Raw genomic sequence first — 18,345 nt, forward strand, 5'->3', positions numbered from 1 at the left:
CCACTACAGACCACCTACAGACCACTACAGACCACCTACAGACCACTTACAGACCACTACAGACCACTACAGACCACTACAGACCACTACAGACCACCTACAGACCACTACAGACCACCTACAGACCACTACAGACCACCTACAGACCACTACAGACCACCTACAGACAACCAACAGACCACTACAGACCACTTACAGACCACTACAGACCACTACAGACCACCTACAGACCACTACAGACCACCTACAGACAACCAACAGACCACCAACAGACCACTACAGACCACTACAGACCACTACAGACCACCTACAGACCACTACAGACCACTACAGACCACTTACAGACCACTACAGACCACCTACAGACAACCAACAGACCACTACAGACCACTACAGACCACTTACAGACCACTACAGACCACTACAGACCACCTACAGACCACTACAGACCACCTACAGACCACCTACAGACCACTACAGACCACTACAGACCACTACAGACCACCTACAGACCACTACAGACCACCTACAGACCACTACAGACCACTACAGACCACCTACAGACCACTACAGACCACCTACAGACAACCAACAGACCACTACAGACCACTTACAGACCACCTACAGACCACTACAGACCACCTACAGACCACTACAGACCACTACAGACCACCTACAGACCACTACAGACCACTACAGACCACTACAGACCACCTACAGACCACTACAGACCACTTACAGACCACTACAGACCACTACAGACCACCTACAGACCACTACAGACCACCTACAGACAACCAACAGACCACTACAGACCACTTACAGACCACCTACAGACCACTACAGACCACTACAGACCACCTACAGACCACTACAGACCACTACAGACCACTACAGACCACCTACAGACCACCTACAGACCACTTACAGACCACCTACAGACCACTACAGACCACTTACAGACCACTACAGACCACTACAGACCACTACAGACCACTACAGACCACTACAGACCACTACAGACCACCTACAGACCACTACAGACCACTACAGACGGTTTCTTTGTCTCTGCTTGTAAAAATGAGTCTTTCTTTTTCTGTGTAATAAAGTGATGTCACATGATGATGATAATGATGATGTCACAGATGATTGACAGGTGGTGTGACATCACTGTTGTTAATGAATCCACATGAGATGATGCAGTTTGATTTGAACAGTTCCTTGTAATCAATAATTAATCATATTTCCTGAAACATTATTGATTAATGTCAGATTGATTGACGGCTGAACAGTTTACAGTTTGAAGTAAAAGTATTAAAACTGCTGCAGATCAAAGTTCTCCTGAAGTTCTTGTTGAAGTTCCTCATGAAGACATCAGTCTGAGTTATGATCAATAAATGTTTCAGGTGAAGCTGAATCAGAAATACTAATTATGACTTAGATATGAGACGGGGACACGTGATTGGCTGCTGCAAAGATGAAGATCAAACATCTGTCTCAGTAGGCCAACAGAGGTAACCATGGCAACACGATTCATAGACTTACCAGAAGTCATTTATACACATATAAATCATATAAACATGAAGGAGTCTAAACTTTATTATGGAGGAAACTAAAGAAGTTTAATGTTTATATTTATTAATAATTCATATTTATTTATTAACACGCTGCTGCACCAGGACCAGGACCCACTGAGGGTTCTGGTTCCTAACAGGGAACCGTTGGCTCTGACATGGAGGTCTGTGTGACCCTCCAAGGATCTGCCTCCCAGACCATCAGCGCCCCCCCACCAAAGCGGTCCTGCTGATGTTCAGCAGCAGAACGTTCAGACTCAGACTCTGAACGTATGTAAATACATGTTCTCTTTATATTACCCAGCATGCCTATAGATTACCCAGCATGCCTATAGATTACCCAGCACGCCTATAGATTACCCAGCACGCCTATAGATTACCCAGCATGCCTATAGATTACCCAGCACGCCTATAGATTACCCAGCATGCCTATAGATTACCCAGCACGCCTATAGATTACCCAGCATGCCTATAGATTACCCAGCACGCCTATAGATTACCCAGCATGACTATAGATTACCCAGCACGCCTATAGATTACCCAGCATGCCTATAGATTACCCAGCATGCCTATAGATTACCCAGCACGCCTATAGATTACCCAGCACGCCTATAGATTACCCAGCATGCCTATAGATTACCCAGCATGCCTATAGATTACCCAGCACACCTATAGATTACCCAGCACGCCTATAGATTACCCAGCATGCCTATAGATTACCCAGCATGCCTATGGTGAACCTACAGTATGTCAGCTTTGTTTCTTTAAACTAATAAAACTGAGTTGAGGCATATTTCTGCTAGTTTATTATATTTAGTATAATGAGTTTAATGAGTATATTTAGTATATTTAGTATATTTAGTATATTTAGTATATTTAGTATTATGAGTATAATGAGTATATTTAGTATATTTAGTATTATGAGTATAATGAGTATATTTAGTATATTTAGTATATTTAGTATATTTAGTATATTTAGTATTATGAGTATAATGAGTATATTTAGTATATTTAGTATATTTAGTATATTTAGTATATTTAGTATTATGAGTATATTGAGTATATTTAGTATATTTAGTATAATGAGTATATTTAGTATATTTAGTATAATGAGTTTAATGAGTATATTTAGTATATTTAGTATATTTAGTATATTTAGTATATTTAGTATAATGAGTATATTTAGTATATTTAGTATTATGAGTATAATGAGTATATTTAGTATATTTAGTATATTTAGTATAATGAGTATATTTAGTATATTTAGTATTATGAGTATATTTAGTATATTTAGTATTATGAGTATAATGAGTATATTTAGTATATTTAGTATAATGAGTATATTTAGTATATTTAGTATAATGAGTTTAATGAGTATATTTAGTATATTTAGTATATTTAGTATATTTAGTATATTTAGTATATTTAGTATATTTAGTATAAGTAGTTGCTAAAGCTCGCTAAGTAGCTTCCTCAACATTGTTTATAAGTTTTATTTATAAAGCTTTATTTTACATCAGCACGTTTATTTTTAAAAACTTTATTGACAAACTTTTACATCAAGTTTGTTGAGTAAATAAACATCTGTCTCTTCACTGCGCACATCAAGTTTGTTGAGTAAATAAACATCTGTCTCTTCACTGCGCATGCGCGTCCCGTTAAAGCACACACGGATGGTGGACGCACGCGCTTTGCTGGGACCCGGACATGGGGAGGATGTTTACTGGCTGCTGATTGGCTGCTGGGCGGAGATGAGGAAGAGGAGGAGAGAGTTTAGTTTACAGAAGAAGAAGGAGAGCTGTGACAGAGAGAAGAAGAAGAAGAAGTAGAAGAATATCGCACCGTAGAAGAAGAAGTGTGGAGGTTTGCTCTCAAACAGCTGGGACAATAAAAAGCAGGAGAACCGTAGAAGAAGAAGTCGGAGGACAAACTTTTCTTCAAGTCTGCGCGCGTTCCCGCTGCGCGTGTCTGCTGCCTGCGGCTGCTCGCAGGCAGGGCCGCGCATGCGCACTGAGCTGGGTGTGAGCTGAGTATAATGGAGCTGCTGTGTCAGATGGCCCGGCGGTGACGTCACTGGAGCGGCGGGAGCGCGCGCTGCCGTGCGTGTGAACGTGAGTGTTTACTACAGTGACGTCAGAGGTCATGATCGATGGCTTTGATTTAATGTTTAAAGATCTGATCAGCTGATCAGGAGGGTCAACAAATAACACTTAGTGATTATTGATTATTGATTAGCTGCAGAAACTCCAGTCATCACTTTATTATAATAATAATGTATTATTATTATTATATTAATAACTTATTATTAATATAATAATTATAACTTATTATAATAATAACTGATGGTCTGTATTTATACACCAGGTTTACATTCAAACTGAATCACTCATTAAAATCTAACATCATCTACAGCTGCCACAATATATTATATATTATATATTTATATAATATATAATTTATAATATATAAATATATAATATATTATATATTTATATAATATATTTATATAATATATAATATATAATATATAATATATAATATAAATATATAATATATAATATATAATATATTATACAATATATTTATATATTATATATTATATAAATATATTATATATTATATATTATATATTTATATATTATATATTATATAAATATATATGTTTCAACGTTCCAGTGTTTTAGTATCAAAGTCTTTGTGTTACTATGGTTACAGCACAGCTCAACAGGAAACACTAAGAGGGAATCTGATGCTAAACAGACTGTAAATGTCATATTATCATATTAACATATAAACATATAAACATATTAACATATTAACATATAATCATATAAACATATTAACATATTAACATATAAACATATAAACATATTAACATATAAACATATTAACATATAAACATATAAACATATAAACATATTAACATATAAACATATAAACATATTAACATATAAACATATAAACATATTAACATATTAACATATAAACATATTAACATATTAACATATAAACATATAAACATATTATCATATTATCATATAAACATATTAACATATAAACATATTAACATATAAACATATAAACATATAAACATATTAACATATTAACATATTAACATATTAACATTTAGTCTCAGACGTGTTGAAACAGAAAATCTGAAACAAGTCGAAGCAAAGAAACATAAAACTCACTGTGATTAGTTTCAACAGTTCAACAGTAATCCTGCAGAACCTGTACTGACACACACACACACACACACACACACACACACACACACACACACACACACACACACACACACACACACACACATACACACACACACACACTCACACACACACACACACACACACACACACACACACACTCACACACACTCACACACACACACACACACACACACACACACACACTCACTCACACACACTCACACACACACACTCACACACACACACACACACTCTCATGTTAATCCAGGTTGTGCAACAGGCTGAAGCAACCAGCAGCAGTTTGACTCACAGGAAGAAACACAGAAGAAGAAAGTAGAAAGTTTCAGTTAAAAGCTGGAGGACGAGACCCGAAGACACCCGGAGAGAGAGGTGTGTGTGTGTGTGTGTGTGTGTGTGTGTGTGTGTGTGTGTGTGTGTGTGAGTGTGTGTGAGTGTGTGAGTGTGTGTGAGTGTGTGTGTGTGTGTGTGTGTGTGTGTGTGTGTGTGTGTGTGTGTGTGTGAGTGTGTGTGTGTGTGTGTGTGTGTGTGGTGTGTGTGAGTGTGTGTGTGTGTGTGTGAGTGTGTGTGAGTGTGTGAGTGTGTGTGAGTGTGTGTGTGTGTGTGTGTGTGTGTGTGTGTGTGTGTGTGGTGTGTGTTTTAACCCATTTTCTGGAGCATCAGACGCTGTGAAGACAAACAGCAGCTGAACCAGTAAGTTTCCATTTAGGGTTCTCAGGGTCACCTGAGGTCATAAACATGAAACCCAGTCTGAGGTACTAGTACTTTACTGTAGTACAGTTAGAGGTACTAGTACTTTACTGTAGTACAGTTAGAGGTACTAGTACTTTACCGTAGTACAGTTAGAGGGTACTAGTACTTTACTGTAGTACAGTTAGAGGTACTAGTACTTTACCGTAGTACAGTTAGAGGTACTAGTACTTTACCGTAGTACAGTTAGAGGTACTTGTACTTTACTGTAGTACAGTTAGAGGTACTAGTACTTTACCGTAGTACAGTTAGAGGTACTAGTACTTTACTGTAGTACAGTTAGAGGTACTAGTACTTTACTGTAGTACAGTTAGGAGGTACTTGTACTTTACTGTAGTACAGTTAGAGGTACTAGTACTTTACTGTAGTACAGTTAGAGGTACTAGTACTTTACTGTAGTACAGTTAGAGGTACTAGTACTTTACTGTAGTACAGTTTGAGGTACTTGTACTTTACTGTAATACAGTTAGAGGTACTTGTACTTTACTGTAGTACAGTTAGAGGTACTAGTACTTTACTGTAGTACAGTTAGAGGTACTTGTACTTTACTGTAGTACAGTTAGAGGTACTAGTACTTTACTGTAGTACAGTTAGAGGTACTTGTACTTTACTGTAGTACAGTTAGAGGTACTAGTACTTTACTGTAGTACAGTTAGAGGTACTTGTACTTTACTGTAGTACAGTTAGAGGTACTAGTACTTTACTGTAAGTACAGTTAGAGGTACTAGTACTTTACTGTAAGTACAGTTAAGAGGTACTAGTACTTAGTCTCGGGACCCGGACCGAGGTTGATCATACGTCGGCCCCGCTAGTCCTCTTCAGCCGCCTCCATGTGGTTGTTGATGGTTCTCCTGCTGCTCTGTCCTCTGAAGTCCAGGACTCAATACGTCTTGATGAGGGAAGACCAGCGAAGCCCCAAACTTCCCACTTCCACCGGCATGCAAATGGTCCGTCATCAGTCCTCCACCAGCTCCTGGTATTTAGCTCTCCTCCCAAGCTACGGTTAGCTCCAGGAGGATGAGCTGCCTTGTTGTTTCTGACACCAGGATGATATCGGGTCGCAGTGTCTGGATGTTGTGTGGTGGACTTAGCTGGTCTGGTGCTGTGGCAGTCCAGCTGAACAGGGGTGGCTTCTTTGGCCGTTCTCCCTCCCTGATGAAAGTGATGGTTCTCGCTGTGGTGTGGGTATGTCGGCTCTCATAGATCCCCTTCCTGATTGCCTCAGCGATGGACTTGAGGACCAGGTCATGCCTCCAACGATAGGGGGGCAGCTGCTCAGAATGTATCTGCCTTTCTGGGAACACAGGGGGCATGTGGGAGTGGTCTACAGGTTCAATGGGCTGGGGAGGACGTCGTAGACTCTTTGGATCAAGACCCTGATCCTGGGGTGTTGTTTCGGGTTGATGTTGAGCTCCTGAGTCCAGTCCAGCCCTGTGCTACATTCCCAAGGAGGTTCTGTACCAATGAGTACATGTAGTTGTTGCTCAGCAGGAAGTCAGAGAGTCCTCTGGACACAGTACTGAAAGAGATCCTGTTCTCCACACTGAGCAAGGTGATGAACTGGTCCATGTTCTCAGACCCCTCCTCTTGTGGAATGAGTAATCCCTCCGCATATCTCCATGGCTGGGCAATCTTCCCCCTTCTCCAGATCACCTTCAGGGCCTCCAAAGCCTCAATCGCAGCCTTGGACAGTTCTTGAGTACCTTGTAGGGTACTCCACTCAGTCCGGGTGCTGAGCTGGATCTGGCTCTCCTCACCCCTCTTCCACTTCCCTCATGCGGGCTGTTTCAGACTGAGATGTGTTGTTGGCCCATGGAGCTGCCTGTCGGTGTGGCTGACACTGGGAGGCTCCTGGCGCTGTGAGTTTCTTCTGGGCCCGGCTCCTCCTCCGTCTCACCAGAAGTGACTCCTGTGCGCTGTGTCTTTGCTCCGGCTGTCAGGCATTTCATTCTGGCCTGGTGGATCTTTAAGCCCTTCATGTTCTTACAGACTATCTCTGTTGATAATCCGTTGTCCTGTGTCGTTGCCCATGTGTCCGTCTAGTCAGGTACTCACAGTCTAGTCGGGGTACTGACAGTGTAGTCAGGTACTCACAGTCTAGTCGGGGTACTCAGAGTCTAGTCGGGTACTCACAGTCTAGTCGGGTACTCACAGTCTAGTCGGGGTACTGACAGTCTAGTCGGGGTACTCACAGTCTAGTCGGGGTACTCAGAGTCTAGTCAGGTACTCACAGTCTAGTCGGGGTACTCACAGTCTAGTCGGGGTACTCACAGTCTAGTCGGGGTACTCACAGTCTAGTCGGGGTACTCACAGTCTAGTCGGGGTACTCACAGTCTAGTCGGGGTACTCACAGTCTAGTCGGGGTACTCACAGTCTAGTCGGGTACTCACAGTCTAGTCGGGTACTCACAGTCTAGTCGGGGTACTCACAGTCTAGTCGGGTACTCACAGTCTAGTCGGGGTACTCACAGTCTAGTCAGGTACTCACAGTCTAGTCGGGTACTCACAGTCTAGTCGGGTACTCACAGTCTAGTCGGGGTACTGACAGTCTAGTCGGGTACTCACAGTCTAGTCAGGTACTCACAGTCTAGTCTGGGTACTCACAGTCTAGTCGGGGTACTCACAGTCTAGTCGGGGTACTGACAGTCTAGTCGGGGTACTCACAGTCTAGTCGGGGTACTCACAGTCTAGTCGGGGTACTGACAGTCTAGTCGGGTACTCACAGTCTAGTCGGGGTACTCACAGTCTAGTCTGGGTACTCACAGTCTAGTCGGGGTACTGACAGTCTAGTCGGGTACTCACAGTCTAGTCGGGTACTCACAGTCTAGTCGGGGTACTCACAGTCTTACAGACAGCAGTGTGTAGTCGCTCACATCTCAGATGTCTATGAGTTGTTAACAGCTCCTCTAAACTTCTCACATGCTTTCATTTCTATAAATGTTGAAGATAAGATGAATGTTGGTCCCACAGGGGGAAGTTCATAGCTACAGCAGCTCAAACAGAAACCAAACTAATGTATACAACAATACAATTATAACTAAATAAAAGGACCCTAAAATGTAATTATAACAAACAGCTACAACAGTAACATGCTGCTCTAACACTGATGCTTCACTATTAATAATCTAATGATGTCATAATGATGTCATAATGATGTCATATATAATACTATATCACTGTGTATATAATGTGTGTGTGTATCTGTGTGTAGATGAGTGGGGGTAAGAAGAGGAGTGGCTTTCAGATCACCAGTGTGACGTCCGACTTCAACAATCAAACTCCGGCCGGCCAATCAGCTCCCAGCGTGTTCCTGAGCGTGGTCCAATCAGCAGCGTGTCCTCAGGGCAGCTCGTCTCAGCCGTCCACGCCATCCCTGAAGAGGAAATTCATCTCCCAGGATGCCTCGGGGCACGGGATGGGAACCTCCAGGTTCCGGGTGGTGCGGCTGGCGGGGGGGGCGGGCGGAGCGGGGTGGGGGGAGTCGTATCGCCGGGGGCGATGGACTTGCATGGACCTGATGGAGCGCCAGCAGGGGGCGGGGTTCCGCCGGGTGATGGACAGCATGAGACACGCTCACTCGCTGGAGTCCTTGGAGATGATTGGCCGGGACAAAGACAGGGGCGGGGTCTACTCCCATGACAGGGAGGGGGGGGGGCTCGTACTGCACAGCGGGCCCCCGTCCCCCACCCACCAACAGCCAATCAGCATCCGGCTCCTGGACCACAATGAGCCAATGGGAGTGAAGGGTTTAGACTCCACCCCTCCCCCTCCTTCTCCCCGCCCACGAAACGTCCCCCCCCCCTCTCCGATTGGACGTCGATGCTGCAGGGCGGGTATGTACCCACCTGTCCCCACCTGTCTGTCCCTGTCTGTCCCTGTCTGTCCCCACCCGTCTGTCCCCACCTGTCCCCACCTGCACTCACCTGTCTATCCCCACCTGTCCCTGTCTGTCCCCACCTGTCCTCACCTGTCCCCACCTTTCTGTCCCCGTCTGTCCCCACCTGTCCTCACCTGTCCCCACCTTTCTGTCCTTGTCTGTCCCCACCTGCACTCACCTGTCTATCCCCACCTGTCCCCGTCTGTCCCCACCTGTCCTCACCTGTCCCCACCTTTCTGTCCTTGTCTGTCCCCACCTGCACTCACCTGTCTATCCCCACCTGTCCCCGTCTGTCCCCACCTGTCCTCATCTGTCCCCACCTTTCTGTCCCTGTCTGTCCCCACCTGTCTGTCCCCACCTGCACTCACCTGTCTGTCCCCGTCTGCACTCACCTGTCTGTCCCCACCTGTCTTCACCTGTCCCCACCTGTCTGTCCCCACCTGTCCTCACCTGTCCCCACCTGTCCCCACCTGTCCCCACCTCTCTACCAGTCTGTCTTCTGTTGGTTGCCATGGTTTCAGTGTCTCACCTGTCTCTCTCTCAGTCTGTCCTCAGGCTGTCTCACTCTCAGCCCAGCTCCCCCCCTGCTGGACCGTCTCTGACCCCCATTCAGACCCCCGGAGCCTTCAGTCTGGACCAAACCATCTTCCACCTGCCGGGGGACGCCAGGTAACTTCCTGTTTACAGTTGACCTGTCTGTCTGTTTACAGCCTGTTGACCTGTCTGTCTGTTTACAACCTGTTGATCTGTCTGTCTGTCTGTCTGTCTGTCTGTCTGTCTGTCTGTCTGTCTGTCTGTCTGACTGTCTGTCTGTCTGTCTGTCTGTTTACAGCCTGTTGATCTGTCTGTCTGTCTGTCTGTCTGTCTGTCTGACTGTCTGTCTGTCTGTCTGTCTGTTTACAGCCTGTTGATCTGTATGTCTGTATGTCTGTCTGTCTGTCTGTTTACAGCCTGTTGATCTGTATGTCTGTATGTCTGTCTGTCTGTCTGTCTGTTTATTTTAACTTTAAAACTTCAAATATGTTAATCTGACTAAACTGAATCTAACAGCAGCGTGACACGGCTGACCTAAATACCACACACACACACACACACACACACACACACACAGAGTCAGCTGATCAGTGACTATAGACGTCTGTGTTCACTGTGAGTGGGCGGGAGGAGAATCCAGCTGCTCTGCTCCTATTGGCTCTGACTGTGAGTGGGCGGGAGGAGAATCCAGCTGCTCTGCTCCTATTGGCTCTGACTGTGAGTGGGCGGGAGCTGGAATGAGACAGCAGCCAATCAGAGAGCAGTGTGTAGGAGACAGACAGAAAGGGCGGGGTCTCCATGGAAACCTGAAGTCTTGTTCAGAGGAGACAACAGGACAGTTGGGACCTTAACGAGAGACAGTCTGAACCTTACCGAGGGACAGTCCGAACTTTAACGAGGGACAGTCAGAACCTTACCGAGGGACAGTCCGAACTTTAACGAGGGACAGTCAGAACCTTACCGAGGGACAGTCCGAACCTTACCGAGGGACAGTTGGGACCTTAACGAGAGACAGTCCGAACCTTACCGAGGGACAGTCCGAACTTTAACGAGGGACAGTCCGAACCTTAACGAGGGACAGTCAGAACCTTACCGAGGGACAGTCCGAACCTTACCGAGGGACAGTTGGGACCTTAACGAGAGACAGTCCGAACCTTACCGAGGGACAGTCCGAACTTTAACGAGGGACAGTCAGAACCTTACCGAGGGACAGTCCGAACCTTACCGAGGGACAGTTGGGACCTTAGCGAGAGACAGTCCGAACCTTACCGAGGGACAGTCCGAACTTTAACGAGGGACAGTCCGAACCTTAACGAGGGACAGTCCGAACCTTACCGAGGGACAGTCCGAACTTTAACGAGGGACAGTCAGAACCTTAACGAGGGACAGTCAGAACCTTACCGAGGGACAGTCGGGACCTTAACGAGGGACAGTCGGGACCTTAAAGAGGGACAGTCCGAACCTTACCGAGGGACAGTTGGGACCTTAACGAGAGACAGTCCGAACCTTACCGAGGGACAGTCCGAACTTTAACGAGAGACAGTCCGAACCTTAACGAGGGACAGTCAGAACCTTACCGAGGGACAGTCGGGACCTTAACGAGGGACAGTCGGGACCTTAACGAGGGACAGTCTGAACCTTAACGAGGGACAGTCGTGACCTTAACGAGGGACAGTTGGAACCTTAACGAGGGCAAGTCTGAATCTTAACGAGGGACAGTTGGAACCTTAACGAGGGACAGTCTGAACCTTAACGAGGGACAGTCGTGACCTTAACGAGGGACAGTCCGAACCTTAACGAGGGCAAGTCTGAATCTTAACGAGGGACAGTTGGAACCTTAACGAGGGACAGTCCGAACCTTAAAGAGGGACAGTCTGAACCTTAACGAGGGACAGTCTGAACCTTAACGAGGGACAGTCCGAACCTTAACGAGGGCGAGTCTGAACCTTAACGAGGGACAGTTGGAACCTTAAAGAGGGACAGTCCGAACCTTAACGAGGGACAGTCTGAACCTTAACGAGGGACAGTCCGAACTTTAACGAGGGACAGTCCGAACCTTAACGAGGGACAGTTGGAACCTTAATGAAGGACAGTCCGAACCTTAACGAGGGACAGTTGTAACCTTAAAGAGGGACAGTCCGAACCTTACCGAGGGACAGTCCGAACTTTAACGAGGGACAGTCCGAACCTTAACGAGGGACAGTTGGAACCTTAACGAGGGACAGTCCGAACCTTAAAGAGGGACAGTCGGGACCTTAACGAGGGACAGTCCGAACCTTAACGAGGGACAGTCGGGACCTTAACAAGGGAACGCAGACAGTCCGAACCTTAACGAGGGCCAGTCCGAACCTTAACGAGGGACAGTTGGGACCTAAACAAGGGACAGTTAATCGGGTGCTCTAATTGGATCCTAATTGCATGATCTGAGCTGTGATTGGCCGGTATGTGTCTGAGTGAGTCTGTAGCTGATCTCTGATTGGTTGAAGAAGATGATGCAGCCATGTGACTCCGCCCCCCGCCCCCGGCCTCAGCGCCGCCCACCGTCAACCCCCCCCCTCCCCCTCAGGACTCGCCAGCTTGTTGCTATGCAACCAGAGACAGCAATTGTGCTACGGGGGGGCAGAAGGGTCAAAGGTCAGGGGTCAGCTGTCAGGGAGTCCTGGCCCGGTGCCCGGCTGACAACCTTTGACCCCCTGAACTTCCTGGCCTCGGCCTCTAGAGCTCAGCCAATCACTCAGGCCCCGCCCCCGCTAGCCCCTCATGCTCATTGGTCAGTGCCTGTCAGAGCTCCACCCAGGGGGCGGGGCTCTGAGGCCACCATGATGTCACTGCTGCTGTTCTGCCACAGGTAACCATGACAACCGGGACGGTGCCAGGTGTGCTCGGGTTCACCTGTCCAAACTGTCTCCATGACGACGGATGATTGATGAATGATTGACATCACCTGTGTCTCTCTCACCTGTCTCTCTCTCACCTGTCTTGCAGCAGTTCCAGTAACAGTTTGGTTGCCATTGACAACAAGATCGAGCAGGCCATGGTGAGTAATGACCTCTGACCTGTTGACCTCTGACCTGTTGACCTCTGACCTGTTGACCTCTGACCAGTTGACCTCTGACATGCAGGACCTGGTGAAGAGTCACCTGATGCTGGCGGTGAGGGAGGAGGTGGAGCTCCTGAGGGAGCAGATCCGAGACCTGCAGGAGAAAAACCAGCAGCTGGAGTGCGAGAACCAGATCCTGAGAGCCCTGACTCACTCCCACCCACCTGCCCGAGGCCACGCCCACAACACCTGACCCACCTGCCCGAGGCCACGCCCACAACACCTGACCCACCTGTCCGAAGCCTCGCCCACAAAGCCTGACCAACCTGTCTGAGGCCACGCCCACAACACCCGACTCACCTGTCCAAGGCCAAGCCCACAACACCTGACCCACTCCCACCAACCGGTCCGAGGCCACGCCCACAACCCCTGATCCACTCCCACCCACCTGCCCGAGGCCACGCCCACAACACCTGACCCACCTGCCCGAGGCCACGCCCACAACACCTGACCCACCCGTCCGAGGCCACGCCCACAACACCCGACTCCCCTGTCCGAAGCCACGCCCACAACGCATGACCCACTCCCACCCACCTGTCCGACCAGGACAGTGTTGTCACGGTTACAGACTGATAATTCCACTAACAAGGGGGCCTGATAGTAACCATGACAAAAGGACTGATCCAGATTCTCTGTGTGATGAAGAAGAGGATGATGATGATGATGATGATGATGATGATGATGATGAGAGTATAATGCATTAATGTGTAACTGTGTTCAAATTTAAATAAATGATTTAAAGACAAAAAGAAGAATAGCTGACTTTTTCTGGTGCTGGTGCAAAAACAAAACTGGGTCAGTACATTAACCATGGTAGGATGGTATAGGATGGTATAGGATGGTATAGGATGGTATAGGATGGTAGGATGGTATAGGATGGTATAGGATGGTATAGGTTGTTATAGGATGGTATAGGATGGTATAGGATGGTAGGATGGTATAGGATGGTAGAGGATGGTATAGGATGGTATAGGATAGTATAGGATGGTAGGATGGTAGAGGATGGTATAGGATGGTAGGATGGTATAGGATGGTAGGATGGTATAGGATGGTAGGATGGTAGAGGATGGTATAGGATGGTAGAGGATGGTAGAGGATGTATAGGATGGTAGGATGGTATAGGATGGTATAGGATGGTAGGATGGTATAGGATGGTAGGATGGTAGGATGGTATAGGGTGGTATAGGATGGTATAGGATGTATAGGATGGTATAGGATGGTATAGGATGGTATAGGATGGTAGGATGGTAGGATGGTATAGGATGGTATAGGATGGTATAGGATGGTATAGGGTGGTAGGATGGTGTAGGATGGTATAGGATGGTAGGATGACAGGATGGTATAGGATGGTATAGGATGGTATAGGGTGGTATAGGATGGTATAGGATGGTAGGATGGTATAGGATGGTATAGGATGGTAGGATGGTATAGGATGGTAGGATGGTGTAGGATGGTAGGATGGTAGGATGGTATAGGGTGGTATAGGATGGTAGGATGGTATAGGATGGTAGGATGGTATAGGATGGTAGGATGGTAGAGGATGGTATAGGATGGTAGAGGATGGTAGAGGATGTATAGGATGGTAGGATGGTAGGATGGTATAGGATGGTATAGGATGGTAGGATGGTCTAGGATGGTATAGGATGGTAGGATGGTAGAGGATGGTATAGGATGGTAGGATGGTATAGGATGGTATAGGATGGTAGGATGGTATAGGATTGTATAGGATGGTAGGATGGTATAGGATGGTAGGATGGTATAGGATGGTATAGGATGGTATAGGATGGTATAGGATGGTGTAGGATGGTGTAGGATGATAGGATGGTATAGGATGTATAGGATGGTATAGGATGGTAGAGGATGGTATAGGATGGTATAGGATGGTATAGGATGGTAGGATGGTATAGGATGGTATAGGATGGTAGGGTGGTATAGGATGGTATAGGATGGTATAGGATGGTATAGGATGGTAGGATGGTAGGATGTATAGGATGGTATAGGATGGTATAGGATGGTAGGATGGTATAGGATGGTATAGGATGTATAGGATGGTAGGATGGTATAGGATGGTATAGGATGGTATAGGATGGTATAGGATGGTAGGATGGTATAGGATGGTAGAGGATGGTATAGGATGGTATAGGATGGTATAGGATGGTATACGATGGTATAGGATGGTAGGATGGTGTAGGATGGTATAGGATGGTAGGATGGTATAGGATGGTAGGATGGTATAGGATGGTATAGGATGGTATAGGATGGTATAGGATGGTAGGATGGTATAGGATGGTAGGATGGTATAGGATGGTCTAGGATGGTCTAGGATGGTATAGGATGGTAGGATGGTATAGGATGGTAGGATGGTATAGGATGGTATAGGATGGTATAGGATGGTATAGGATGGTCTAGGATGGTATAGGATGGTAGGATGGTATAGGATGGTAGAGGATGGTAGAGGATGGTATAGGATGGTATAGGATGGTAGAGGATGGTAGAGGATGGTATAGGATGGTATAGGATGGTATGATGGTATAGGATGATGACCCACCTGCCCGAGGCCACGCCCACAACACCTGACCCACCCGTCCGAGGCCACGCCCACAACACCCGACTCCCCTGTCCGAAGCCACGCCCACAACGCATGACCCACTCCCACCCACCTGTCCGACCAGGACAGTGTTGTCACGGTTACAGACTGATAATTCCACTAACAAGGGGGCCTGATAGTAACCATGACAAAAGGACTGATCCAGATTCTCTGTGTGATGAAGAAGAGGATGATGATGATGATGATGATGATGATGATGATGATGATGATGATGATGATGATGATGATGATGAGAGTATAATGCATTAATGTGTAACTGTGTTCAAATTTAAATAAATGATTTAAAGACAAAAAGAAGAATAGCTGACTTTTTCTGGTGCTGGTGCAAAAACAAAACTGGGTCAGTACATTAACCATGGTAGGATGGTATAGGATGGTATAGGATGGTATAGGATGGTAGGATGGTATAGGATGGTATAGGATGGTATAGGATGATATAGGTTGTTATAGGATGGTATAGGATGGTATAGGTTGTTATAGGATGGTATAGGATGGTATAGGATGGTAGGATGGTATAGGATGGTAGAGGATGGTATAGGATAGTATAGGATGGTAGGATGGTAGAGGATGGTATAGGATGGTAGGATGGTATAGGATGGTATAGGATGGTATAGGATGGTAGAGGATGGTATAGGATGGTATAGGATAGTATAGGATGGTAGGATGGTAGAGGATGGTATAGGATGGTAGGATGGTATAGGATGGTATAGGATGGTATAGGATGGTAGAGGATGGTATAGGATGTATAGGATGGTAGGATGGTATAGGATGGTAGGATGGTGTAGGATGGTAGGATGGTATAGGATGGTATAGGATGGTATAGGGATGTATAGGATGGTATAGGATGGTAGGATGGTATAGGATGGTATAGGATGGTAGGATGGTAGGATGGTATAGGATGGTATAGGATGGTATAGGATGGTATAGGGTGGTAGGATGGTGTAGGATGGTATAGGATGGTAGGATGACAGGATGGTATAGGATGGTATAGGATGGTAGGATGGTATAGGATGGTCTAGGATGGTCTAGGATGGTATAGGATGGTAGGATGGTATAGGATGGTAGGATGGTATAGGATGGTATAGGATGGTATAGGATGGTATAGGATGGTCTAGGATGGTATAGGATGGTAGGATGGTATAGGATGGTAGAGGATGGTAGAGGATGGTATAGGATGGTATAGGATGGTAGAGGATGGTAGAGGATGGTATAGGATGGTATAGGATGGTATGATGGTATAGGATGATGACCCACCTGCCCGAGGCCACGCCCACAAACACCTGACCCACCCGTCCGAGGCCACGCCCACAACACCCGACTCCCCTGTCCGAAGCCACGCCCACAACGCATGACCCACTCCCACCCACCTGTCCGACCAGGACAGTGTTGTCACGGTTACAGACTGATAATTCCACTAACAAGGGGGGCCTGATAGTAACCATGACAAAAGGACTGATCCAGATTCTCTGTGTGATGAAGAAGAGGATGATGATGATGATGATGATGATGATGATGATGATGATGATGATGATGATGATGATGATGATGATGAGAGTATAATGCATTAATGTGTAACTGTGTTCAAATTTAAATAAATGATTTAAAGACAAAAAGAAGAATAGCTGACTTTTTTCTGGTGCTGGTGGCAAAAACAAAACTGGGTCAGTACATTAACCATGGTAGGATGGTATAGGATGGTATAGGATGGTATAGGATGGTATAGGATGGTAGGATGGTATAGGATGGTATAGGATGGTATAGGTTGTTATAGGATGGTATAGGATGGTATAGGATGGTAGGATGGTATAGGGATGGGTAGAGGATGGTATAGGATGGTATAGGATAGTATAGGATGGTAGGATGGTAGAGGATGGTATAGGATGGTAGGATGGTATAGGATGGTATAGGATGGTATAGGATGATATAGGTTGTTATAGGATGGTAGGATGGTATAGGATGGTATAGGATGGTATAGGATGATATAGGTTGTTATAGGATGGTATAGGATGGTATAGGTTGTTATAGGATGGTATAGGATGGTATAGGATGGTAGGATGGTATAGGATGGTAGAGGATGGTATAGGATGGTAGGATGGTATAGGATGGTATAGGATGGTATAGGATGGTAGGATGGTATAGGATGGTATAGGATGGTATAGGATGATATAGGTTGTTATAGGATGGTATAGGGATGGTATAGGTTGTTATAGGATGGTATAGGATGGTATAGGATGGTAGGATGGTATAGGATGGTAGAGGATGGTATAGGATGGTAGGATGGTATAGGATGGTATAGGATGGTATAGGATGGTAGAGGATGGTATAGGATGGTATAGGATAGTATAGGATGGTAGGATGGTAGAGGATGGTATAGGATGGTAGGATGGTATAGGATGGTATAGGATGGTATAGGATGGTAGAGGATGGTATAGGATGTATAGGATGGTAGGATGGTATAGGATGGTAGGATGGTGTAGGATGGTAGGATGGTATAGGATGGTATAGGATGGTATAGGATGTATAGGATGGTATAGGATGGTAGGATGGTATAGGATGGTATAGGATGGTAGGATGGTAGGATGGTATAGGATGGTATAGGATGGTATAGGATGGTATAGGGTGGTAGGATGGTGTAGGATGGTATAGGATGGTAGGATGACAGGATGGTATAGGATG

At 45.9% G+C, this 18,345-nt stretch overlaps 2 protein-coding genes across 5 annotated transcripts; both read left to right on the forward strand.

Moving 5' to 3' along the window:
- Positions 1-195: 195 nt before the first annotated feature.
- Positions 196-728, forward strand: LOC133977077 (uncharacterized; the record flags this gene model as incomplete). The annotated part of the gene is given in 2 exon segments (XM_062415212.1): positions 196-606; positions 609-728. Coding segments are annotated over 2 exon segments (531 nt in total), but the record flags the coding sequence as incomplete, so codon positions are not given.
- A 635-nt stretch (positions 729-1,363) lies between these two features.
- On the forward strand, positions 1,364-13,223 carry zgc:153012 (uncharacterized protein LOC777626 homolog). 4 transcript variants are annotated; one of them, XM_062415219.1, is made up of 7 exons: positions 1,366-1,514; positions 1,686-1,858; positions 3,239-3,685; positions 8,762-9,383; positions 9,972-10,096; positions 12,950-12,998; positions 13,084-13,223. In XM_062415219.1, exons 4-6 carry the CDS (start codon positions 8,762-8,764, stop codon positions 12,956-12,958), a joined length of 756 nt encoding a protein of 251 aa, XP_062271203.1. In that variant the 5' UTR covers positions 1,366-1,514; positions 1,686-1,858; positions 3,239-3,685; the 3' UTR covers positions 12,959-12,998; positions 13,084-13,223. The 4 variants fall into 4 exon arrangements, with proteins under 4 accessions (XP_062271202.1, XP_062271203.1, XP_062271200.1 ...); XM_062415216.1 differs by having other exon boundaries at positions 1,367-1,514; positions 12,947-12,998; XM_062415217.1 differs by having other exon boundaries at positions 1,378-1,514; positions 1,680-1,858; positions 12,947-12,998.
- The last annotated feature ends 5,122 nt before the right edge of the window (positions 13,224-18,345 follow it).

This window comes from Scomber scombrus, unplaced genomic scaffold (genome assembly GCF_963691925.1).
Source record: "Scomber scombrus unplaced genomic scaffold, fScoSco1.1 SCAFFOLD_167, whole genome shotgun sequence".
NCBI lineage: Eukaryota > Metazoa > Chordata > Actinopteri > Scombriformes > Scombridae > Scomber > Scomber scombrus.

Coding starts and splice junctions, on each gene's coding strand:
- zgc:153012 (XM_062415218.1), top strand. CDS start 8,762: ATGAGTGGGGGTAAGAAGAGGAGTGGCTTTCAGATCACCAGTGTGACG. Junction 9,384..9,971: donor ACGTCGATGCTGCAGGGCGG/GTATGTACCCAC, acceptor TCTCTCTCTCAG/TCTGTCCTCAGGCTGTCTCA.